Genomic DNA, 27,418 nt, shown 5'->3' with positions numbered 1-27,418 from the left:
AGAAAGAAAGAAAGAAAGAAAGAAAGAAAGAAAGAAAGAAAGAAAGAGAGAAGAGGGAGGAAAGGAAGGAAGGAAGGGGGACTATATGTACAAAAAAATTTGTAAGTGCAGTGAATATACCATATACCCTGGAGTCAGGAGGACCTGAGTTCAAATCCAGCCTCAGACACTTAACACTTACAAACTGTGTGACCTTGGGCAAGTCAATTAACCCCAAATGCCCTGCCTTTCCCCCTCCAAAAAAAGCACACACACAAAAAAAAAGAAATATAGACTAAAAACGAATTGGAAACTAAATAATCTTATCCTAAAGAATGAGTGGGTCAAACAACAAATCACAGAAACAATCAGTAGCTTCATTCAAGAGAATGACAATGAGACAACATACCAAAATGTATAGGATGCAGAAAAAGCTGTTTTTAGGAGAAGTCTTATATCTCAATGTTTACATGTATAAAATAGAGAAAAAAGGAGATCAATGAAATAGACATGCAGCTAAAAAGTTAGAGAGAGAAAAAATTCAAAATCTCCAATTAAATACTAACTTAGAAATACTGAAAATCAAAAGAGATTAATAAAATTGAAATTAAGAAAACTATTGGACTAATAAATAAAACTAAGAGCTGGTTTTATGAAAAAAATTATAAAATTGACAACCTTTAGTCAATCTGATTAAAAGAAGAAAACCAAATTACAAGTAGTATCAAAAAAAAGAGTGAACTTACCTCCAATGAAGAGGAAATTTAAAAAATAACAAGAATTATTTTTCCCAATTATATGCCCATAAATTTGACATACTTAGTGAAATGGATGAATATTTAAAAAATATATAAATTGCCCAGATTAACAGAAAAGGAAGTAAAATACTATAATAACCCCACCTCAGAAAAAGAAATTAAACAAATCATCAATGAACTCCCTAGGAAAAAATCTCCAGGGCCAGAGGGATTTATAAGGAAATTCTATCAAACATTTAAAGAATAATTAATTCCAATACTTTATAAACTATTTGGGAAAATTTGAGAAGAAGGAATCCTATCACATCTCCCTAATGAATATAGATTCAAAAATTTTAAATAAAAAATGAGCAAAAAGATTACAGCAAATTATCATGAGAATAATACACTTTGATCACGTAGGATTTATTCCAGGAATGGAAGGCTGGAAAGGCTGGATAAGGAAAACTATCAGTATAATTGATCACATCAACAGCAAAACTAGTAGAAACCATATGATTATCTCAATAGATGCAGAAAAAGCTTTTAACAAAATACAACACCCATTCTTATTAAAAACACTAGGAAGCACAGGAATAAATGGAGTCTTCCTTAAAATAATAATTAGCATCTACCTAAAACCATCAGCAAGTATTATATATATAATGGGGATAAGCTAGATGCATTTCCAGTTAGATCAAGGGTAAAACAAGGATATCCACTATCACCCCTGTTATTCAATTTGGTACTAGAAATGTTAGCTGTAGCAATAAGAGAAGAAAAAGAAAATAAGGAATTAGAATAGGCAAAGAATTTGCAGATGATATGATGATATACTTACAGAATCTTAGGGAATCAAACAAAAAAACTACCTGAAATAATAAATAACTTTAGCAAAGTTGCGGGATATAAAATAAATCCACATAAAACCTCAGCTTTACTATATATTTCTTTTTTTTTCTTTTTGCTTTTTGGAGGGCAATTAGGGTTAAGTCACTTGCCCGAGGTCACATGGCTAGTTTTTGTGTTAAGTGTCTGAGGCTGGATTTGAACTCAGGTTCTCCTGACTCCAGGGCCGGTGTTCTATTCACTGCACCACTAGCCACCCTCCTATATATTTCTATTGGAGCCCAATAGTAGGAAATAGAATGAGAAATTCCAGTTAAGGTTACTATAAACATTATAAAATCTTTGAGAGTCTACCTGCCAAAACAAACACAGGAACTTTATGAACAAAATTATAAAACACTTTACACACAAATAAAGTCAGATTTAAATAACTGGAAAAACATCAAGTGCTCGTGGTTAGGCTGAGATAACATAATAAAAATGACAATTTCACCTAAATTAATTTATCTATTTAGTGCCATACCAATCAAACTACTAAAAAATTATTTTACAGAGTTAAGAAAAAATAGTAACAGAATTCATCTGGAAGAACAAAAGTTCCAGAATGTCAAGGGAATTAATGAAAAAAAATGTTAGGGAAGGTGGCCTAGCCATACCAGATTTTAAACTATATTATGAAGCAGCAGTCATCAAAACTACTTGGTACTGGTTGAGGAATAAGGTGGTAGGTCAGTGGAATAGAATAGGTACAAGACACAGTAGTCAATGACTATAGTAATCTACTGTTTGATGAACCCAAAGACCCTAGTTTTGGGGATAAGAACTCACTATTTGACAAAAACTGCTGGGAAAACTGGAAAATAATATGGCAAAAGCTGGACATAGACCAGTATCTTACAGCATATACCAACATAAAGTCTAAATGGGTTCACAATTTAGAAATAAGGGTTGATGCTGTAAGCAATCCAGGAGAGCAAGGAATAGTTTGCCTGTCAGATTTATGAAGAAAGGAAGAATTTATGACTAAACAAGAGATGGAGAGCATTATGAAATGCAAAATGGATAATTTTGATTACCTTAAATTGAAATGTTTTTGCACAAAGCCAATGTAACCAAGATTAGGAGGAAAGCAGAAAATTGTGAAAGAATTTTTATAACCAGTGTCTCAGATAAAGGCCTCATTTTTAAAACATACAGAGAATTGAGTCAAATTCGTAAGAATACATGTCATTCCCCAATTGACAAATGGTCAAAGGATATGAGCAGGGAGTTTTCACAGGAAGAAATTAAAGATATCTATAAACATAAGAAAAATGCTCTAAATTGCTTTTGATGAGACAAATGCAAATCAAAACAACTCTGAGGTACCACATCTCACCACTAAGTTTGGCTAACATGACAAATCAGGAAAATGATAAATGCTGGAGAAGATGTGGGAAAATTGAAACACTAATGCATTGTTGGTGGAATTGTGAACTGATCCAACCATTCTGGAGAGCAATTTGGAACTATGCCCAAAGGGCTATAAAAAAGTATATACCCTTTGACCCAGCAGGGTTGTATCCCAAAGAGATCACACAAGTGGGAAAAGAACCCATATATACAAAAATATTTATAATAGCTCTTTTTGTGCTGGTAAAGAAATGGAAATCAAGGGGATGCCCATCAACTGGGGAATGGCTAAACAAGTTGTGGTATGTGAATGTAATAGAATACTACTGTGCTATAAGAAATGAGGAGGCTACCCTCTTTTCTCTCAGCCTGGACAATGGCAGCATAGGTAAGTGCAGTGGTCTTTGTACTGCTAGAAAGCTCCGAAGCCACAGGAGGGACCAAAAGTGGCATAAAAAAAAATACAAGAAAGCTCATTTGGGCACTGCCTGGAAGGCCAACCCTTTTGGAGGAACATCTCATGCAAAAGCAATTGTCTTTGAAAAAGCTGGTGTGGAAGCCAAGTAGTCCAATTCTTCCATCAGGAAGTGTGTGAGTCCAGCTGATTAAGAACAGCAAAAAAAAAAAAAAATCACTGCCTTTATTCCCAATGAAAGCTGCTTGAACTTTACTGAAGAAAATGATGAAGTTTTGGTTGCTGGATTTGGTCACAAAGGTCATGCTTTTGATAACATTCCTGGAGTGTGATTTAAGGTTGTAAAAGTTGCAGATGTTTCTCTTCTAGCAAGAAGAAAAGACCAAGATCATAAAAATTGTATGATGTCTTTGTCATAGTAAAATATTTTCATGTTAAAAAAAAGAAAGAAATGAGGAAGCAGACAGGCTTCCTAATAACTTGGACTTACATAAAGTGATGCTGAGTAAGGGAAGCAGAACCAGGAGAACATTGTACACAATTACAGACACATTGTATCTGTATGACTTACTTTGGTAGACTTGGCTCTTCTCAGCAATTAAAGGTTCTAAGACAACTCCAAAAGACTCACAATGGAAAAAGGCTGTCCATATCCAGAGAAAGAATTATGGAGTCTGAATGCAGATTGAAGGAAACTACTTGCTCTCTCTCTTTTGTTTTGTTTAGTTTCTTCTTCCTTGTTATTCATTCCATTGGTTATAATTCTTCTTTAAAACTTGACTAATGTTTAATGTAAAGGTATATGTAGAACCTATATCGAATTGCAAGCCACTATGAGATGCGGGGGGTCGGGGGAGGTGCCAAAGAAAATTTAGAACTTAAAAACTTATGGAACTCAATGTAGTAAATTAATAGTAAATAAATTTTAAAAAGAAAAGAAAAATAGTGTAAGGAAAGGCAGATTTCAGAATAAGCTGTGGCTCATGAGGAAAACTAACAACAACAAAAAGCATTTTTTAGATATATTGGGAGAAAAAAATGAGATCAAAGAGAAATAGGGCCTTTTTCTAGGGAGAAAAAGACAGACTGTTTCATTCTTTCATTTTTTAATTACAAAGGAGAATGACTTTTATAATGGAAATGACAGAAGACAAATGGATCTCCTGAGAGTAGGCACTTGAGAGTAAATAAGGAAACAGTAAGAGAGCACCTAGCTTCTTTTGATAAAGTCACATGGCCCAGATGAACTGCATCATCTGGTCCTCAAACAACTGCAAGATGTCATTGCTAAGCTACCAACAATCTGATCTGAAAAATCACAGAAAATAGGAAATGTATTACAAGATTGGAGAAGAGCAAATGTCTACATTTTCAAAAAAAGAATGAAAAGCTTTACTTCAATTCCTGGGAACATTCTAGAAAAAGTCATTAAAAGGATGGTTGGTGAACATTTGAGAAAGGGAAGTGCTGATTACAAAGAGTCAGCTCAGCTTCATTAAAAATAGGTCACACAAGACTAACTTCATATCCTTTTTTTGACAGGAGTATTAAACTAGTAGGTGAGATGAATATTGCAGATATGATTTACCTAGATTTTAATAAAGCTTTTAATGAATTACCTAATCTTTTCTTATAGATAAAACTGAGAGATATGGATTATTTTTTTTTTAAAGCAATCAGGGTTAAGTAACTTGCTCAAGGTTATACGGCCAGTTATTTCTGGGTGTGGTGCTAAGTATCTGAGCCCAGATTTGATCCCCAGGTCATCCCGATACTGGAGCCAGTGCTCTTACTCGCTGTGCTACGTGGCCGCCCCGAGATATGGATTAAATGACATTATAATAAAATGGTTTGAGAGTTGGTTGGATGACAAGACTCAAGGCTATTAATGGGTTAATATCATCTTGGCAGGAGGTCTCTAGTGGAGTAACCCAATGATCAGTACTTGACCGTGCACTACTTAAAAGTTTTATAGGTGACTTGGATAAAGGCATATTTAACATGAAGATGACACAATGCTGAAAGGGCAGCTAAATGTTTGATAAGAATAAGGATCTAGCAGAATCTATAAGATGAAAAAGACCTGGGAGTTTTAGTGGTATGTAACCTCAATATGAATCAGTAGTATAATATGGCAGCTAAAAAAGCTAATGCAATCCTGGGCTTCATAAACAAGAGGCACAGCTTCTAGGAAATGAGGGGTAATAAACCCATCATATTCTGCCTTCATTAGACCTAATTTGAAATACTGTGTTCAGTTCTGGATGCAACAGTTTTAAAATGATATTTCATAAACTTGTGAGTATCCAGAGAAGGACAAACATAGTAAAAGGCCTCAAGTCCCTGACACATAGGAATCTGTTAAAGAAATTGGGTATGTTTAAAACTAAAGAAAAAAAATGGGGGTTTGGGGGAGGGGTGGTACTTGATAGGTAAGTTCAAGTATCTTGACAAGTATCTCATGGGGAAGATGACTATATATGTTCTATTTGGCCACAGAGGACAAAACCAGGAGCAATGGTTAGAAATGACAAAGAAGCCAATTTAAGTTTGATGTTAGGAATAACTTCCCAACAATCAGAACAGTCCAAAAATACACCTGGTTGCTTCAAGAGGTGATGGATCGAGCTTTCCAGCTGCGCTGCTCTCCAGTGTTGAAGCTCTGTCCGCTGGCCTTGTCCTTGTCCCTGTTGTCTCGCCGTCTCCTCCTGCTTTGGTCATGGTGCGGACTAAGGCCGACTGCATGCCAGGGTCCTACCGCAAAGTGGTGGCTGCTCGAGCACCCCGGAAGGCTCTGGGTCACTCCAGCTTCGCCAACGCCTCTCCTTTGCCTCCGTCCCGGAGAGTTGAAAGCAAGTATGCAGGTGGGAACCCAGTATGTGTACGGCCAACACCCACATGGCAAAAAGGAATTGGAGAATTCTTTGGGATGTCATCTAAACACTCACAAAAAGAGAATCAAATTCCTGATGAAGCAGAGGCAGGAAGTATTGGCCTAGGAATACCTACAAGAAAATCTCATCTTTTGCAACCTGATCCCATAGAAGATGATGGATGTCCAGATGAAGAATAGAATATTGTTGTGTATTTTTGCTTTCATCAGAATTCTAGCATGTACGTTGGTTTAAATATGTCTGTTTATAATAGTTAGGTTTTAATTTTGTTGTACAGAAATTTAATTAAAAATGGTAAAAAAAAAATCTGTACTCAAATTCAGTTAGTAGTAAATAGCTCTGAATGGGAGACTGTAAGATTATTATATGCATATATAAATAATTAGCATAGCCATCAATATTAAGCAGTATTTTATTCCTATTCTAAATACTATAAGCTCCTTGTTTGTCAGAAAACCATTACTAACTAACTTGTGATGTAGATTGGCTTGAATCTTTGTGCCACTGCCATTTTATTGGCATCTTTTTTGAAATAGTGCCATATTTTTGTTCTTCATTTGCTTGAAAAGCAGTTAGACTTTGCACATTTAAAAACTATTTTCCCAGTATTAACAAAACTGAAGGGATATACTTTTAATGACTTAGCTTTCTTCAGAAAGAGAGGTCAAATGCAATTTTGAAAGCATTTAGAGAGTTATCCTCTAGTTAGGAAAAGATTGTTTTTCTATTTGTCTCAAATTTGTAATGGGTCAAAGTTCATAATGCATTTTTATGTATTAAGATTCCTTTTAAGATAAACCATTCAACTTATAGTAGCTCTTGTTTTGTAGTGGCAGAGAATTAGAAATTGAGGGGATGCCTATCAATTGGGGAAAGACTGAACAAGTTGTAGTATATGATTGTGATGGAATACTATTATGCTACAAGAAATTATGAGCAGGAAGCTTTCAGAATAATCTGAAAAGACTTAAATGAACTGATGTAAAGTAAAGTGAGCAGAACCAAGAGAACACTGTACACAATAATAGCAATATTGTACAATGATCAACTATGAATGTCTTAACTATTCTCAGCAATATGAAGATCCAAGACAATTCCAAAGGTTCGATGATGAAAAATTCTATCTACCTCCAAAGAAAGAACTGATGGAGTCTGTATGAACATCAGAGCATTTTTTTCAACTTTCTTTATTTTCCTGTGTTTTCTTTTGCAACATGATTAATATGGAAATATTTTTCATAACTGTTCATTAATCTATATCAAAATAATTGTCTTCTGAAGAAAGCAGGGAGGGAAGGAAGAGAATTTGAACTCAAATCTTTAAGGAAATGAATGCTAAAACTATTTTTTACATGTAATTGAGAAAAAAAAATTTTGAACAAAACATTCATATTAACCAAGAATGTATGAAGAGTGTATGAAAAGAACCTTAGATCCCAGTAATCATTGTTATTTTAATTATAGCTCACATGTAAATAGTGCTTTACAGATTTCAAAATGCTTTCCTGACAGCAACCCTATGTGGTAGATAGCACAAGCAATAATAATGACAATTATCATTTCTATAAGGACTTTATTCTAGAGCATTTTCTCCACAACTATGTGGGATAGATAGGTAGTGTAGGTAGTATTAGTATCCCCATTTTCTAGATGTGAAAGCTGAGGCTCAAACTAGCAAAGTAGTTTGCCAAAACTTGAATTCTGGTCTTATAATTCCCAGTCTTGTGCTCTTTTCCTCTTCTGCCTTGAGGAAATATTATTTAAGTGCTAAATTTCTGAACCTTAAAGGTGAGAGAAAGTATGTATCACCACTGCTAAAATGTAATTTTCATTACTTGCAGAGGCTCTTCTGAATATTCTAAATAAAAATCTCGGGATTTTTTTTTCCCAGTTGTACATAAGACTTTAAGCACTGACTAGAATTTTTATCAAGATTACTGTAATTCCACCAAGCAAAAAACATGTCCCTGCAAGTAAACTGGAAAAACTAATCTCAAGAAAAAAAAATTATAGGTTGCCTGGCACATAGTAGGTACTTAATAAATAGTTGTTAATTGATTTCATTAATGAAAAATAGCATCCTGATTCTTAATTAGCATCATGCAAACAATTTTTTAAAAATAATTAATGTGGGGGGGGGGCGGCCAGGTAGCACAGCGAGTAAGAGCACTGGCCCCAGTGTCAGGATGACCTGAAGTTCGAATCCAGGCTCAGACACTTAGCACCCACCCAGAAACACCTGGCTGTGTAACCTTGAGCAAGTTACTTAACCCCAATTGCTTTGAAAAAAAAAATTAACGTAGGGATATGTTGCTCTCTTGTCAGATGTTTCCTAGGCATAAAATTTATTAGTCTACTTTTAAGATGAAAAGTGAGGACCAAACCACATCAGAAAAGGTCTATCCTGTGTATACAAAGGGTGTAGGACCTCCGTTATATCTTTTATGAGGTAACTAGGGGCATAACTGAAGTAGGTTGATAATACTGTCTTGCTTCGTAATCAAGCTTTTTGCTAATTGAAATGGCAAATAAAAATTAATTTGAATATTTGTTCTGATATGAACATACTTTGAAATAAAAACTATTTCATAGTAAAAAAAAAAAAAAAGAGGTGATGGATCCCGCTCCTTGGAGGTCTTCAAGCAGAGGCTGAATGAGCATTTGGTAGGTATGTTATAGTAGGAGTTCCTTCACATATGGACTATAATATTGCTAAAGTCTGTTTCAACTTTCAAATTCTATGATTCTGATCTCTCCTTCTCCAGGAAATCACAAACTCAATCATCTCCCTTCTCTCTCTCTAATCTTCAACTTCTCCCTACATAATGGATCCTTCTAAGTTTGTCCAAGACTCCTCCATCCTTAAAAAAAATTCTTTAAGCCCATCAAAATACCCACCCTTCCTTTCTCTGACGAACTCTGTTCTACTGTCTAAGCTGTCTACTCATTGCCTCCATTTCCTCTCCTCTTACTGAATTCTTCTCCATTCAGCTTCCAACCTCATACATAATTCAACCGAAATTGTTCCATACAAAGTTAACAGTGATCTCTGAATTGCCAGATCTATTTTTTTCCCTCATTCTTCTTGAACCTCTTTGCAGCATCTGACATTGCTAACCACTGTTTCCTCCTGGTTACTCTACCCTATCTGGGATTTTGAAACATTCTCTTCTGGTTTTTCTCTTACATATCGTTTGCTCCTCATTCTACGATGCTGGCTAATCATAGCCCCGGTGAGTTGTTCTCCAAGGCTCAACCCTGGACTCTTCTACTCTTTCTACAAGGTCATTTAGGAACCTCATCGCTTTCACTTCTCTATTATCTCTAGGCAGATGATTCAGATATCTATACATCCAGATGTAGCTCCCCTCAGCTTCAAGTCCTGCATGACTAATTGCTCATTGGACATTTCCAAATGGATACTTCAATTTCAACATGTTCAAAACAGAGCTCATTATATTTCCTTCAAAATACCCTTCCTCCAGACGTCCCTATTTCTTCCAGTCATTGATGTGGATAACATCAGATCTGGGTTCTTAATTCTTCACTTTCTCTCATAGCACGTACCCAATTAGTTGCCAAATCATGCTGTTTCTACCTCTCCCACAAAGCTATCACCTTCGTTGAGGTCCTCATCAGCTCTCATCTAGATTATTTCAAGGACCTCCTAACTGGTCTCCCTGCCTCAATCCTCTTCTCACTCCATTCTCCCTCCATTCTGCTGCCAAAGTGATCTTCTTAAAATAGGTCTAGCCATATCACTCCAGCGGGGGGAACTCAATAAAAGTTAGCTGGTGGACTGGTTGATTTGGGGGTAGAGGTGAGAAAAAAGGGGCAGAAGGACAGAAAAGATCGTGCTCTCAGTCCCGAGGTGGGGGATCGCCCACACGGGGGGGCACCCACACAAGGTAGGATGGCCGAGTCAGATCGGCTGCAGACAGAGGCAGGCAGACACAACGAGGCCTGGTGAGGAGGAGCTATCACCACCGGCTGCCCCGGGGCAAGAACGTGCCAAGTGACCAGACGCAGCAGAGGGTGGCAAGGCGTCCCTCACCGCAGTAAGGGCCACACGTCTCCGCTCCGCTCCCCCACGACAGCAGTGGGGACCCGTGACCCGGGGTAGGCGGACCGGAGCTGCAGCTTCCGCCGCCGCGGCCGCCGCCACCGCCTCCTCCCCTTCCCAGCCCCGCAGAGGGCGGAGGGACGCCGGGACAGGGGCTCGGGGTTCCGAGCACAGGCCTGGGAACGAGTCTCCGCCCCTTCCCTTCTCTCTTATCCCCTTTCCGGGGTGAGTGGAACCCAGACGCAAGGGTTGGGCAGAGAGGCTGGGCCAGGCGGCCGGCGATCTGATCACCTACCTGAGCTGTCCCCATCCTCGGAGACCGACGAGCTCTCGGTGTCCTCGTCCTCCGAGGTGCTTCCCTCGTTCTCGGCGTAGTCCACTTCCATTTCATCATGATGGTTCGTCTCTTTCTTGTCCCCACGGGAATGGACAGGCATTTTCCAGTCGCCCCCGGCGCTTATTTGTCTTACTGGAAGCCTACGGCCCCTTCCGTGCGGCTCTGTCCGTAACCCGGCTCGAAACGACCCCACTTCTCCCAGAATTGCCTTCTCGCTATCTGGAACTCACAGCCTAACCCGCCGGATCGGCGATGGAAGCTCTGACATAGGAGAACCCCTTCCATGAAGCCTGGGAGGCGGGGCTTGGTCGCATGTTGAAGGTTCGAAGACCCGTTGCCTGTCGGGAGCAGTAGTCTCTGCGAAGGAAACCCGAGTTGACTGCATTTCATAGCCCGAGTTCTGGTGATTTGGCCTAACTGGAATTTAAGTTCCAATAAAGCCCCAATCACATACACTCAAATCTCATTCATAGACAGAAGCTCATATTTCACCAATAGATTAACTGTTTCCATTTTCCCACTAAACCAGTTCCCTGAAAGTTTCCTAACATGAGAATAAGTCACTTAAATTTGCCATCTGAATACCCCACCCCCAAATGTATATGTCTAGCAGAAGTGGAGAATTGTTATTTCCCCTACCCACCTTGGTTCAGAACCTCATTATTAGTAGTAATATAAGTTCACTTATTGTTAGAACAAGAAGAAACCTTACAGTCCAACCCCTAATTTATGTAAAGACAAGAAAAATGAAGACCTAAAGAAATTAAGTAATTTGAGGGATCATACAGCAAGTTAATAGCAGAGTAAGGACTATATATAATCCAAACTCACTATCAATGGAGCATAGTGGAAAGCGTTTTGGAATTGGAGTTAGAACATGGGTTTGAGAGTGTCTCTACCACTTTGTTCTGTCCTTGGACAAATTTTTTAACCTCTGTGTGGCCCAGAACAAATGACTCAATATGTTTGGCTTCAGTTCCTTCATCTGTAAAAGGAAAGGCTTATTCTAAATGATCTAAGTGAGGGCTACCAGTTTTGACCCTGTACTTACAGGAAGGCCAGGGCTCAAAAATAGGACTAAATTACAGTCTTATTGAGGTAGTAAATTTGTATTATACTTTCTATCTTAATTTATATGATTTGCATTTCCAGTGCTACACTACACGTAAAATTATGCAAATAATTGTTTTAAAAACTTTAATTCTGTTCTCTGGGCCAGAGAAACTAGAGGGAATAGTGAGGAAGGAGGGTAAGCCTGAGAGTAACTGGGAAGAGAATAGCCACAAGCAAAACACAATTTCTGTTCCTGAAGAGGAATCTAAAAGAGAAAAAGAAAAACAAATGCAATTTAAAGGGCGGGGTGCCTATCAACTGGGGAATGTCTAAACAAATTGTGGTAGATCAAGGCAATATTAATATTGAGTTAATATTAATATTGTTACACCTTATGAAATGAGGAAAGATAATATTAGAGAATTCTGGAATGAATTAGATGACAGAGTGATGAAACAAGAGAACAATATATATAGACAGCAACACTGTAAAGAAAAACAATTTTGAAAAACTTAAAAGCCCTCTTATCAATGCAATGATCAACCATATCTTTAGAGGATATAGGATGAAATATAATATTATTAACTTCCTGACAGAGAAGAGTCTAGGTGCAGAAACAGACACATTTGTTTATCTGGTCACTGTGTTGATTTGTTTTGCTTAACTGTTATTTGTTACAAGGGTTGCTTTTGTTGTTATTTCTCTTGATTTTTTAATTGAGGGAAGGGAGGGAGGGGCTGGCTAGTAAGAGTAATGTCAAAAAAGGGGGTGAGGAGCCACATAGAAACATTTTTAAGTGAACAAGACACAGGGAAGTTCAGAAGCATTAATAGGCACAGAGGACAATTTTTAAAATTTGTGGAAATACATGTGTGTGTATAAACATGTTTTTAAAGCAAATGGCATGAAATAGAGATTCACAATTTCATATACAATTTTTTTTGTTCTTCTGTGCATATGAAAATTATCTTTGTTGCTTAAGCTCAGAATTAACAAATAAAATTTTTTTAAGTTAAGCTTAGGGGTGGCCAGGTAGCACAGTGAGTAAGAGCACTGGCCCCAGAGTCAGGATGACCTGGGATCAAATAAGGGCTCAGACACTTAGCACCCACCCAGAAACACCTGGCCATGTAACCTTGAACAAGTTACTTAACCCCAATTGCTTTAAAAAAAAAAAAGTTAAGCTTAGGGGAAATTGCTGCTGGTTAAACAACAGAGAGGTCAATTAGTGGAACAGAGAAGTACATAACATCCAGAAGCCAAAGAACATATAAGGCTACTGTTTGATAAACCCTAAAACCACAACTACTAGGCTAAGGACTATTTGACAAAAACTGCTGGAAAATTTGGAATGTAGTGTGGAAGAAATTATATGTGCACTTACTATCTCATTCCATATAACCAAGGTAAGTTCCAAATGGAATGTGATAAACATAAAAGGTAACATCATAAATATATTGTAGAAGCAAGAAAAAAAAAATGTGCCTTTAAGTAAGTAACATAGATGGGAAGAGCTCATAATCAAACAAGGGATAAAGAAGAGCACAGAAAATAAAATGGACAATTTTCATTATATAAAATGTTAATATTTTGTACAAACAAGAGTAATTCAGTGAAAATTAAAAGGGAAACTTAACTAGGAGGAAAATCTTTACAGACAGTTTCTCTGATAAAAGCCTTATAACAAGATATATAAAGACTGGTCTAAACAAGAGCCATTCCCAATAGATAAATGATCAAAGGATATGAACAGTTTTCAAAGGATCTAAGCTATCACCAACCATATGGGAAAAAAATGCTCCAAACTACTAATAAAGAAATACAAACTAAAGCAAATATGAGGTTATATTCAAAGTTATCAATAGATAATGACGTTTATCTATTGGCAAAGATAACAATTATTGGAGGAGCTGCCAGGGAAATAGGCACATTAATGTATTATTGATATGGACATATAAGCTAGTCCAACCATTTTGAAAAACAATTTGAAACTAGGCCCCAAAAGTTACTACAATGTGCATACTTCGACCCATTGATTCCACTTCAAAGAGTAAAAAAAAAAAGAAAAAGGACCCATATGTACAAAAACTTTTAAAGCTGTGGTTTTTGCATGTCAAAGAACTAGAAACTAATATAAATATATTACTGCACTATAAGAGAGGATCAAAGGAATGCTTTCAGAAAAATCTGATTAGACTAGCACAAAATTATGCAGAATGGAATCGGTAGAACCAAAAAAAAAAAATTTACACAACAGCATTGTAAAGAAAAACAACTTTAAAAGACTTGGTATCTTTGATCAATGCAATAACTAAGCACAATTTAATAAAAACAGTGAAGTTGCTATTTATATCTCCTGTCAATGAGGTGATGGACCCAAGAAGAGGAATGAAACATTTCTGGACCTGTCCAATTTGAGAATTTGTTTTGCTTGACTATGCATATTTGTTACAAGTATTTTGTTTTTCTTTTCTTTTTTCATTTTGGAGTGGGAGGAGGTGAGAGCAAGAGTAGGGCTAGGGATTAAAAGAATCTCTAAAAGAGAAGAAACAAGAAAACCAGAAGGAAATCAAAGGAAAGCAGGACAGCTTTGAAAGGTACATGTTTAACATAAGTTCTTTAAAATCATAAGGACCTTAAAAAAAAAAGCGAGCTCTGTGTAATGGAAGATTACAGTTTTCTGTACATTCTTTTCTATGATGTATATAAAAATGTTCATTTTATTTGGAGTTTGTCACGTTGATAATTAAAATTAATTTTTTGGTTATTTGATATAGTATGGAATTAACAAATAAATTTTAGTAGCATTATTATTTTTATTTATTGACACAGTCTAACCATGAGTAATCAATATTTTTCCAGTTATTTAGGTCTGTCTTTATTTTTGTAAAGAATTTTTAGTAATTAAAAGTTCAATTAATGTATGCACCTTGGAAGCTGGAATCTTAAACAGTTTCTATATTCATATTTACTTTCAATGAAATTTCAATACATTTTGTTGGTAATACATATTATACATATATACATATATATATGAAGGACGATCATTTTGTGGAATTATTTTATATCTTTCTACTTTATTATATTTACTGATTTGTCAATTAGTATTTTTTTTAAAGCAATTGGGGTTAAGTAACTTGCTCAAGGTTACACAACCAGGTGCTTCTGGGTTGGTGCTAAGTGTCCGCAGGTGCTCTTACTAGATGTGCTACCTGTCCAACCTGTCAATTAGTTTTATTTGAACCTAAGAAAATCACCATGTCATCTTTAAAAAACAATCATTGTTTATATTTTACCAATGTTTATTCCTTAAATTTCTTTTTCTCATCTTATTGCTAACAACATTTTGAATTAAAACATCAAATAATAATTGGAATAATGAAAATCCTTACTTTGCCCCCAATCTTTTTGGAAAATCATCTAGCATTTCTCCATTACAAATAATCCTATATTTTAGTTTTAAATAATAGTATTTTACCTATTAGGAAAAGGTCTATCTATTCTTATGCTTTTTTGTGTTTGTTAAATAAAAAGAATTATATTTTGCGGGTTTTTTTTTTTTTAAAGCAATTGGGATTAAGTAACTTGCTCAAGGTTACACAGCCAGGTGTTTCTGGGTGGGTGCTAAGTGTCTGAGCCCGGGATTCAATCCCCAGGTCATCCAGACACTGGAGCCAGTGCTCTTAATCGCTGTGCTACCTGGCCGCCCCATATTTTATGTTTTTTAAAGAATCTATATCTACTGATTGACTAGTGTGATTTTTATTGTTTTTCTTAATATATTTTGTTATTTTGTCCATTACATTTATATTGTTTCTAATGTTGAAACAACTTTGAATTTCTGGTATAGCTAAACTGGTTACTGTTTAAGATCTCTTTAATATAATGTTATAGTTTTTTTGTTACATATTTTTATTCAATATTTATGCAGGAATAGTCATTTTGGATATTAGTTAAAAGGTTTGTTTCTTTACTTTGTTTTTGCTGTGAGTTTCAGAATGATATTTGTCTCACAGAAGGAGTTTTCTAGATTCTTTTTTTTTGTATCTTTGATAGGATGTATTTATTAACTCATCTGGTCTTAGTTTTTGTTTTTTGTTTTACCCATTGGGACTTCCTTTATGGCTCATTCAATTTCTGATATTGAATTATTTAAATTTTATATCTGTTATACTCTTAATCAGAGTATTTCATATTTTTGGTAAATATTCACCTATTTTATTTGGTAAATATTTGGTATATATTATTATATAGTATAATAGTATTATATTATATAACATAATATGTTATTATAATATAATAATATATTATATATCATAATATATAGTATATAATATTTGGTAAATATTCATCTATTTTATTTGTTTTATTGGCATAAAACTGGCAAAATAATTTCTAATAATTTCATGTATTTCCTCTTCATTTTTTATTTTGTTTTTTTCTTTCCTCTACTAAGCTAATGACATTTTTTTAAAGTTGTTTTTCTAAACTGATTTTTATCAATTCGATGCCTTTTGGTTTTTAATTTTTTAATCTCTTCTTTGATTTTCAGAATTTCTATTTTTGTGTTTGAATTTTTTGATTTGTTGCTTTTCTAATTTTTATTAACCATATGCCTAATTGAGTTATTCCTTCTCTTTTGTTAATAAAGTGTTTAGAGATAAAAGTTTTTCTATAAGGACAGCTTTGGCTGTATCTCAAAAGACATAGTACATTGTTTCAGTATTTTTATCTTTAATGAAATTACATCCTGTTCTTTGATCTACTAATCCCTTAGAATTTATTTAGTCAAAATTTAAGCTTAAATCCTTTATTCAAGTACATCTTATTGATTATATATTTTTTCATTCTTCTCAGTAAAGGATGTGTTTGATATTTCTGCTTTTCTATATTTGTTTGTGAGGTTTATACACTAGAACATAAAGTGTGTAAAGGTACAATGCACAGATGAAAAAAAATATGTACATAGCTTTCTATTCTCATTAATAATGACCAAAAATCTATCATATCTAACTTTTCTAAAATTTCATTCAAGTTTCTCAACTGCCTTTTCATTTATCTTTTTGTTAGATTCCTTTAACTCTGAAAGGGGCATACTGAAATCTGCAATTGTTATCATTTTACTAACAGAGAGACCACTACTTCTGTAAATGTTGTGGTTTTCTGTGAGAGAGCTTACTCCATGAATAGCATCATGACAGAGGATAAGGGGAATCAGATCTTTTAATTTTACTTGATATAAGTAGTAGACAGATACCATGCTATTCCATGTAGATATAGATATATGTATATATCTATATACTATTATATATAGTATATATAATATATCTATATATTATAAAGAGAATATTGGTATTATTTTGACATTTCCCACGGTACCTTTAAGCTCAATATGGTCCCCTTGATAATCTCTTTTAACCATGTATACTTTTATAGTTGTCTTGGCTGAAACAATGAAAAACAATTGTCATTCACCTGGATACAATACTGGTATCAGTGTGAAATGGCTTTATCAATTCCAGATTGGACCTGCCTCTGCTCTTGCCAGTGCCTGCTCCACTAGAGCCCATGACATTGTCACTACCCTCTTTAACAGAGTCCACACAATTCCATTGGCTGGTGCTTGCAGGTCAGAGTATCACTGCCTTTGTTTAGAGTCATATTTTACAGGTATTGGAGGTGGTTGGAGTGGGAGCTCAAGCAAGTTCCTGCTTTTACTCCACCATCTTGGCTCAACAAAATCATACCATACCAGCAAGGTCAGGAACAGTTGTAATAACTGGTATGATGACTTTGCTCCACCTTGAAGTCCTCTGTATTACACCATCTTCCATCTGCCTTCATCAACAATATGTCCCTGCACTATCTGAACAACTCCCTCAAAATCAGTGTCTTCTGGCAAATCAGCCTTGGTGAGTGGTCATCTTTTCCAGAACCACATATTATCAAGGACTCATCTTGAAATACAGCTGGTAAAAACCAAGGAATCTAGGAAATCCTAGCCCTTCCATCAAAATCTCATGACTATTCAGCACCTATATCAGAAGAAGTAGATACAAACCCAAGGCCCAGGCTCAATCTGGCTTAGGCAGCATGTGTTTGAAGTACCCCTCCTCCACACCTCATAGGAGATCCAAAGGAGAGTTACATGCCACATGAGTATTTATGTGGGAAGTGAGTGAAAGCTGTTTCTCCTTTTAAACTAATGCAGTTCCCCTTACCGCCATCACAGAAGGTAAGCAGAACTAAGGGACTACCTAAGATTTACTGTATCATCCCAAAGTGACAAATCTCTTACCACTGTACTCAATGTGGTCTAATATCTCACATACTGGGGTGATGGGTAGTTAAGGTTTGCCTATTTGAATCTATATACTTTCTCTTCTTAAATACTTGCTTTCCTTTTACACAAACAAAATTAATGCAATCAAAATTAGAAGGAAAACAGAAAACTGGGGGGAGGAATTACAGTAAGTTTCTCTGATAAAGGCCTCATTTCTCAAAAACATAGAGAACTGAGGCAAATTTATAAAAATAAGAGCCAATCCCCAATTGATAAATAGTCAAAGGATATGAACAGCCTTCAGAAGAAAAACTCAGAGTTACTAATAGTTGCATAAAAAAATGTCCTAAATAGGTAGAAGCAGGAAAACTCCCTGCGCTCCCCCCATAACCACCTCAAATACCTGTAAAATATTACTCTAAACAAACTTTAGGGCTGCAGAACCCACAAAGTAACAGAGAGAAACAAACCTCCTGCTGAAGCTAGCCCAGCAGGCAGACAGGAAGGATCCATCTCAGCATACTGGGAGCAGAGCCCCATGTGAGCCCAAGTTTTAGCCTCAGAGCAGCCCAACCAGCCATGGCTACAGGGACATCTGGAGAGTAGATCACCAGCAGCTGTGGTGGTTTCCAGATTTATCAACCCATAAATGCCAAAGACAAAGTGAGAGGTCAGTAGACTTTGGGAACAGGGGGTCCATCCCCGGGCCCAGGGAGAAGCAGCTGAGGTATGGTGGCTTCAGAACTCATGGCTTGTAGATTGTAGGGGGACCAAGCAACCAGTCTGAGGGGTAATTGCTCTTGCTTTAACCTGCTTGGATCTGGACTGCTGTCTAGGGTGGAGATCCTGGGGTGCATGACCAGGGGCCAGAGCCAGTGGAGGCTTCAGAGAGGGCCTGTGAAAACCTCAGCAATTTGGGACACCTCTCCTCTCTGGAAGCAGAGTTCTACTGTGGCAAAAAGCTCAAAAGTCAAGTAATTGAGTGGCAACATGAGCAAATAAAGGAAGCAAAGCAAGCACAGTCAAAAATTAGATTCCCCTTTTGGGGATAAAAAGGATCAAAGCATAGAAGAGGAGGAAGACAACAAAGTCAGAAGACCTGCACCAAAAGCTTCCAAGAAAAATATGAACTGATTACAGGCCACAGAGAAGCTTAAGAAGGATTTTGAGAGGCAGCTAGGTGGTGCAAATGAATAGAGCACTGGCCCTGGAGTCAGGAGATCCTGAGTTCAAATCTGGCCTGAGACACTTAACACACAAACTAGCTGTGTGACCTTGGGCAAGTCATTTAACCCCATTTGCCTTCCAAAAAGCAAAAAATAAATAAATAAGAAGGATTTTGAAAACCAAATAAGAGAAGTGGAGGAAAAATTGGGAAGAGAAATGAGAATGATGCAAGAAAATCAGGAAAAGAGTCAACAACCTGACTAAAGAAAATAACACCTTAAAAAATAGACTAACTCAGATGTCAAATAAGGCCCAAAAAAGGCAATGAGGAGAAGAATGCCTTAAAAAGCTGAATTTGCCAGATGGAAAAAGAATCTCGAAAGCTCACTGAAGAGAATCATTCCTTCAGAATTAGATTGGAGCAAATGGAAGCTAGTGACTTTATGAGAAATCAAGATACTATGAAACAGATCCAAACAAATGAAAAAATAGAAGGCAATGTGAAATATCTCATTGGAAAAATGAGTGACTTGGAAAATAGATCCAGGAGAGATAATTTAAAAATTATTGGACTACTTGAAAGCCATGATCAAAAAAAGAACCTAGAAACCATCTTTCAATAAATTCTCAAGGAAAATTGCCCTGGTGTTTTAGAACCAGAGGGCAAAACAGAGGTTGAAAGAATCCACCAATCTTTGGGATCTTGAAAAAGATCCCAAAAAGAAAACTCCTAGGAATATTATAGCCAGGTTCAAGAGTTCCCAGATCAAGGAGAATATATTACAAGCAGCCAGTAAGAAACAATTTGAATATTGTGGAAACACAATCAGGATAACACAGGATCTGGAAGTTTCTACACTGAGAGATCAAAGGACTTGGAATAGGATATTCTGGAGGTCAAAGGAGCTGGGATTAAAACCAAGAAGCACCTATCCAGCAAAACTGAGTATCATGTTTCAGGGGAACATATGGTAATTCAATGAAACAGAGGACTTTCAAGCATTCTTGCTGAAAAAACCAGAGTTGAATAGAAAATTTGACGTTCAGATACAAGAAGCAAGAGAAGCATGAGAAGGTAAACAGGGAAAAGAAATCATTGTAACTTATGAGACTTTTCTCAGTATGAGAAGAGTTAAAGAGAACATAAGTGTGTGTATACATACATACATACATACATATGTCTATATAGGAGGGGGTATATGGGTATATGAATACATATATGAGTATTTGTATATATGTGTACAGGTATACATGGATAGAGAGCACAGGACCAATTGAATAGGAAGGGATGATACTTAAAAAAGGGAAATTGAGAGGTGATAGAAGAATATAATAAGAGGAGATGGGGAGAGACAGAATGGGGTAAATTATCTCATACAGAAGAGGCAAGGGAAAACTTAAATGGAGGGGAAGAACAGGAAGGCAAAAGGGAATGGGTCAACCTTACTCTCATTGAATTTGGCTTAGGGAGGGAATGACATACACACTAAATAGTGTATCTCACCCTACAGGAGAGTAGGGGGGAAGGGGATGAGAGGGAGGATAATGGAAGGGGGGCAGACTGAGGGAAGGGGAAGTTAGAAGCATACACTTTTGAAAAGGGACAGGGTCAAAGTAGAGAGTAGAACAAGTTGGGGGTGGGATAGGATAGAAGGAAATATAGTCAGTCTTTTACAATATATCCACTATGGAAATGTTTTGCATAGCTACACATGTGCAACCTACATTGAATTGCCTGTCTTCCCAATAAGGGCATGTTACAAGGGAGGAAGGGAAGGAATCTGGAATTCAAATTTTTAAAATCAAATGTTAAAAAAATTTTATTATTATTTCTTTTTACATGCAACTTGGAAATAAGATATATATAGGCACTGGGGTATAGAGATCCATCTTGCCGTACTGGAAAGTTGGACGGAGTATGGGGGAGGATATAGGAGAGAGCAGATTGGGGGAGGGGGTATACAGTGGGATTTCTGTTTAGGGGTGGTAGGTAGGGGAAAGATGGGGAGAAAATTTTAACTCAAAATCTTGTGGAAATGAATGATATAAACCAAAAATAAATGTAAAATTTAATTTAAAATTTTTTTTAAAGAATGTACTGATTAGAAAAATGCAAGTTAAAACAACCCTGTGATACCACCTCATACCAATCAGATTAGCTAACATGATAGAAAAGGAAAATGATGGATGATGGAGAGAATGTGGAAAAATCTGGATACTAATGCACCGTTGGTGAAGTTGTAAACTAGTCCAACCATTCTGGAGAACAATTTGGCACTACACCCAAAGGGCTATAAAACTGTACATACCCTTTGACCTAGTAATACCACTACTAGGTCTGTATTCCAGAGAGAGCAAAGAAAAAGAAAAAGGACCTATTTGTACAAAAATATTTATAGCAGCTCTTTTTTGTAGCAGCAAAGAACTAGAAATTGAAGAATGCCCATGAATTGGGAAATGGCTGAACAAGTTGTGGTGTATGATTGTGATAGAACACTATTATGAAGTTAGCAGAACCAGAAGAACATTGTATGAAATAAAAACAATATTGTAATGATGACCAACTGTGAAAGACTTAGCTACTCCGATCTGGACAATGATCTAAGACACAAAGGACCCATCATGAAAAATATTATCTATCTCCAGAGAGAGAACTGATGAACTCTGAATGAAAACTGAAGCATACGTTTTTTACTTCATTTTTTATTTTTTTTATGTTTTTATTTGCAACATAGTTAATATGGAAATGTTTTGCATGATTTTACCTGTATAATCAATCAAATTGCTTGCCTTCTCAAGAGAAGTGAGGGGTGAGAGAGAAGTTAAAAATTTGGAACTCAATTTTTTTTTAAATTAATGTTAAAAATTTTTACATGTAATTGGGAAATATTTAATGAAATAAAACTATATTTAAAAAATAAGTACTTGCTTTCTAAGCAGATTAACTCGGGTACATTTGACACATTTATCCTTATTCCCAATTTTAGAAAGTTCTCTGGATCCTGGCAAGGCTCAAGAATTGTCCTTTCAAGTGTCTCACCCAGTGCCCTGCATTAAAGACTATCAACTTAAGTCCAGGGAACATATAGTACATTAAGGCCTCCTAAATGTCATAAAAAGAGTATTGTGGTAGAAAGTGCCTTGTCACATAGAATGGGCTTTTCTGCACTTTCTCTTCCCTTCAGAAGCCTTCTACATCTCCTCTTCTATCCTCTGTCTTAACTGAAGTCCTTTCTACTTAATTTATTGAAAAAACCAAAGCCATTCAATGTAAGCTTCCTCTTTTCCCATCCTTTTCATCTCAAAAAACCCTCTACATCATTTATTATTTTATCCTCCTTTCCCCAAGTCTCTAACAAGGAATAGGTCTTTGTTCTTGCCAATTACTCTTATACACGCACCTGATCACATCTCCTTAAATCTTCAGCAAATTTCATTCTCAATTGTCTTGAATAATACCCAATCTCTTCCATCCATTAAAAGCACCTTCACAAAATCTTACCATCCCCTCAAGTTTTTGTTCAGTCATTTTCAGTTATGTTCTTCTTTCTGTGACCTCATTTTGGGGTTTTCTTGGCAAAGACACTAGAATGGTTTGCCATTTCCTTCTCCAGTTCATTTTATGGATGTGAGATGAAAAGGGTTAAGTAATTTGGCCCAGGATCACATAGCTAGTAAGTGTCTGAAGTTCATGAAGATGAGTCTTCCTGATTTCAAGTCCAGTGCTCTATTTACTACACCACCTACGTGTACCCCCACCTAGTATTATTTTATATTTCTCCTCCCTTTCTTATGTAAATTCCTTGGAAAAGTTGTTGATATTCACTTACTCCACTTCTCTCTTCTCATTCTTCCACTTCTCAACCTTTTGCAACCCTCATCACTCAACTAAAATTGCTCTCTGCAAAGTTATCAATTATCTCAATTGCCAAGTCAGAAGGTCTTTTCTGAGACCCAATCCCTTTGAAACCACCTACTGCACTGTTGACCACCCATCGCTTCCTAGATACTCTTTCCTCCCTGGGTTTTCATAACACTATTCTCTCCTGGTCCACTCACTACCTGTCTTGGTACTCCTCAGTCACCTTTGGTGGTTCATCTTCCATATTATGCCTCCCTGGTGTTCTCTAAGGTTCAATTCTTAGCCTTCTCTTCTCCCTCTATACTCTGTCTTTTATTAACCTCATCAGCTCCCATGGGTTTTTAACTGCCATCTCTATGTATACGACTCCCAGAGCTACATTTCTGACCCTAGTTTTACCTAAGCTTCAATCATGTATCACCATTTGCCTAATACATATTTCAAACTAGATATCCTGGAGACATATTAAACTCATTAAATCCAAAACTGAACTTTATCAATTTCTCCTTTAATGCTCCCTTTTCTCTATTTCTGTTGAAGTCAATACTGATGTTCTCAGGTTTGTTTCTAGTGTTGTCAGGTTTGTAATCAGCATTATCCTTGACCCCTTTCTGTCCCTCAAGCCATATATTCAATCAGTTGCCAGATCTGGCCATTTCTATAACTCTTATATATCCAACTTCTTTTATCCTCTCACATAGCTACCACCTTAGTTCAGGCAGTCATCATCTCTCACCTAGTTTCTGCAATAGCCTCTCATATAATCAGTCTTCCAGCTCAAGTGTCTCACCACTCCAGTCTACTCTAATCTATCTTACACACTGCTGCCAAAGGAATTTTCCTTAAGCATAGATTTGACCATGTGACTCCCTCTATTCAAACAACTCTATTGGCTTCCTACTGCCTCTAGAATAAAATGTAAACTCCTCTGCTAAGCTATTAAAACCCCACATAGCCCTAACCTATTTTTCTAACCTCACTGAATATTACTCCCTAATCCCTCCCACCATACACACACACACAACTCTGCAATCCAGTCAAACTATCTTTCTCACAACACTCTATATAGCATCTCTGTGCCTTTGTCCTGGCTGACCTCCATGCTTACAATGTACTGCCTTCTTACTGATACGTCAAAGACTCTTGCAACTCATTGCAAGTAGAAATTGGTTAGTTCTTTATATTTATATCCCCAGTACCTAGCTTGGTGCTTGGCAAATATTTTTTGATTCCTTGATTAATTTTTCCCCCCAAAAGGCAGGGAAATCATCCCAGAGACATGATTGATACAGCCATCAACATGGCTTCCTTCTTTCCTACCACAAAAAAAGCCCTGATTCATGAAAAGCTGAGACACTTCAGACTTTATGAATATCCTATTGTTATGCAAGTCAATCCATTCTTCTGACTATGTAGACAAGGGAGGCAATGTCTACCTAAACTGGTATTATGTTTGTTGAATATTAAGTTAATTTCCTTTTAATTAAACAGGATAACAACCCTAAAAGCTTGATCACGAGCATAGGAAATTTAAACTAACCTGTCTGTGTGTTCAGCAACTAGAAACTGAGCTGATTGAGATAAGGACTGTGCCCTCAATTCAGAAGTATTCATAGTTTTAAATATAGCAAAAGAAAAAGGGACAATACTAATGGGAGTGGAGATAAATAGGCTTTGAATAGGAAGTATGATCTCAAGCCCAGAGATCTTGCTGGAAAATTTGTTGAATCCCAATGAGATCAGAACGGTTAAGATACTATTAGGAGATAACCCTGTTTTCCAGAGCTAAGGTTTAGCAAGCACTCTGTGCCCTGAGCTTGGCATAACAAATCTTTGCACTCACCATATGGAACTAATGGTCCCTGAGCTCGGACAAGCACCAACACATCCAAACATGAAGCCCTGCTATGAACAGACTTTTTGTCAACAGACAACCTTGCCTCACTATTGCTGTTGTGCTTCATTGTTGCTATTGTGCCTCACAACTGTTGCTACAATACACTGTTGGACTCTTTATCTAGCCACAATTATATAAATCAAGATTCAGCCACACTAAGAGCAGAATTCTCCCAACTAGGAGCGGGGTCTCAGCACATATGTCTAATCTGCCTCCTTGCATGCAAGCCATTTCCCTCACTTTGCAATAAAACTTCTGTTTGATCCCTGACTCTCCTGTCTTTAGCCTGCTCTGCTCAGCTCCAGTCATCCACAGGTTAGATGCTGATTTTGTCCAGCTGACAAAACTATGAAGGAAGAAAACAGGAGTAAGACCAAGGATGAGAAACAGAACATCTGGGTGATGCAACTGATAGAACAGTGGGCTTGGAATCTGGAAGACTCATCTTCAGGAGTTCAAATCTGGCCTCAGAGACTTACAAGCTGTGTGACTCTGGGCAAATATCTTAACCTTGTTTGCCTCAGTTCCTCATCTGTAAAACGAGGTGTAGAAGGAAAAAGCAAAGCCCTCCAGTATCTTTGCCAAGAAAACTCCAAACTGGGTCACAAAGAGTTGGACATGATGGAAAAAACAACTGAACTGAAGTAGGAGAATTGAGAACTCACATTGGTAATAAGACAGCCTCAGGCACCTATGAGGACATAGCTCTTGAAAATCAGTGTTTTGTATGACTCACTAACAGCTTTGCCTTCTTCAAGAGAACCATATAAAACTGGACTTTGGAGTTATCAGTTTCCTAATGTGGGGATAACGGAGGGCTAAAAATGTTGGCAAGTTGTCCCAATGAGTCTTTCTTTTTTTGTTTGTATTTTTACTTTTAATCAATTAGCTAGCATTTTAAAATTAAGCTTTCTTTCACGCTACCCTGCTAAGAGCAAATTAAAATACAAAAAACAAACCCCTAAGAACAGATGCATAGAAAAGCAAAGTGAATTCCCACATTAGCCATATCTGAAAATGTATGTTCTACCTCTTAGATTTAACACTTCTCAAAGGAAATGAGTGGGGTTTTTCAACTCCATTCTTTTGGAGTCATGGTTATCATGGCATTGAACAGAGTTCTAAATTATTTCAAAATTGTTTTTCTATAAAATATCATATTAATTGGTCTAGTTTTGCTCTATTAATTTTGAATCAATTCATGTATCTTCCCAGTTTCCTTTGAAACTGTCCATTTCATCATTTCTTAGGGCACAATGATATTCCATTACATTCACATGCCGCAATTTACTTAGTTATTCCCCAATAGGAGCACATCCCCTTGGTTTCCAATTTGTGACTATCATGAAAAGAATAGCTAAAAATATTTTTGCAAAAATAGATACTTTTCCACTTTCTCTGGTTTCTTTGGGGTGTAGGCCTGGTATAACTAGGTCAAAAGATATGAGCAGTTTTGAAAATAGTTTCAAATTGCTTTCCAGAATGGCTGAACCAATTCACAGCTCCACCTGTCTTCCCTCAGTAACCATGTGACAGTCTTGAAGGATGGGGGCAAGATATGTTCTCTAATTGATTCCTGTATGGTGGCCATGAACCTTGCAAAGTAATCTGGGGCTTGGAAAGGATAATCAACAGCCTTCCCCTTTGGGGCAAAGAATAATTAATGCATTTGGCCAATGCTTCCCCTGTATATAGCTGTCTTTTGTATATGATGTCCTAAAATGTAAGAGGTTGGGGGGGTAGGTTCATTGCCAATATGAATATGGGGTCTGTGATGCCATGTTGTGTTGGGTACAGGACCATAACGTTCCCCTAACAAAGTATAAAGTAGCTATTTTTGATTAACAGTGTTCTGTGCCAATTAGAATATACGTCTCTGAAAGACCAGTTTGGAATGATCTTGAAACAGTAGCTTCATAATCATGTCTCTTTACTACTAGGGCTATGTGTTTCACCTTCTAGTAACAATTTCTACATCAAATCATTGCCATCCTTGGAAGGTAGAAGACTTCCAGTCCAGGGCATTTTTTTAATCAACCTTTGGTAAAACTTAACCAAAATACACAAACTGATTTTAGGTAGAGTTCTGGCTGACTCTTTTCATCTCCTCTTTCTCAGTTCTTCCATCCCCCCTGCAGAGTCATCTAGGCCTTGAGAGATCCATTTCCCTTCATAAAGCTCTATATTCCTGGGGAAATAGCTCAGGTACCCCTCAATTGGTAGATCTCCTTTCCTGTGGGGATGATTTGAATAACCCCATCATAGAAAAGGCTTGAGACCCCAGGGGTGTCATTGTTAGATGGTATCTTGCCTTTTTTTAATATGGGGAAATGAAATTGCCTTTGAATAAGTATAGTGAATGTATATTTATCTGGAAGAAAGGTGACCCCTTAACTGACTTGATGGCAACCCTGAGTTCTTTGAAGAAGGTAAAGGAAAGTCTTTGCCCTGGACTCTCTGAAGAAGGCTCTAAAAGACAAATATTTGTTA

The 27,418-nt window shown here is 36.7% G+C and overlaps 1 protein-coding gene and 1 pseudogene across 2 annotated transcripts in view; one reads left to right on the top strand and one right to left on the bottom strand.

The window, feature by feature from the left end:
* BRMS1L (BRMS1 like transcriptional repressor) overlaps positions 1-11,012 on the bottom strand; it is a 157,530-nt gene extending 146,518 nt beyond the window's left edge. Inside the window, exon 1 of one of the 2 annotated variants that reach the window (XM_069082263.1) lies at positions 10,625-11,012. In XM_069082263.1, the coding sequence (XP_068938364.1) occupies positions 10,625-10,766 (142 nt within the window). In that variant the 5' untranslated portion in view covers positions 10,767-11,012. The remainder of the gene's footprint in view (positions 1-10,624) is intronic. The other variant, XM_069082264.1, reaches the window with a different exon arrangement.
* Positions 5,676-8,368, top strand: LOC138156820 (PCNA-associated factor pseudogene; annotated as a pseudogene).
* Positions 11,013-27,418: the final 16,406 nt, after the last annotated feature.

The sequence above is a fragment of the Petaurus breviceps genome, unplaced genomic scaffold, assembly GCF_028583685.1.
Source record: "Petaurus breviceps papuanus isolate PSGF00001 unplaced genomic scaffold, PetGlider_PUasm1.0 164, whole genome shotgun sequence".
Lineage (NCBI taxonomy): Eukaryota > Metazoa > Chordata > Mammalia > Diprotodontia > Petauridae > Petaurus > Petaurus breviceps.
The sequence above is the reverse complement of the archived record's forward strand: the minus strand, read 5'-3'. Positions and strand labels throughout refer to the sequence as shown.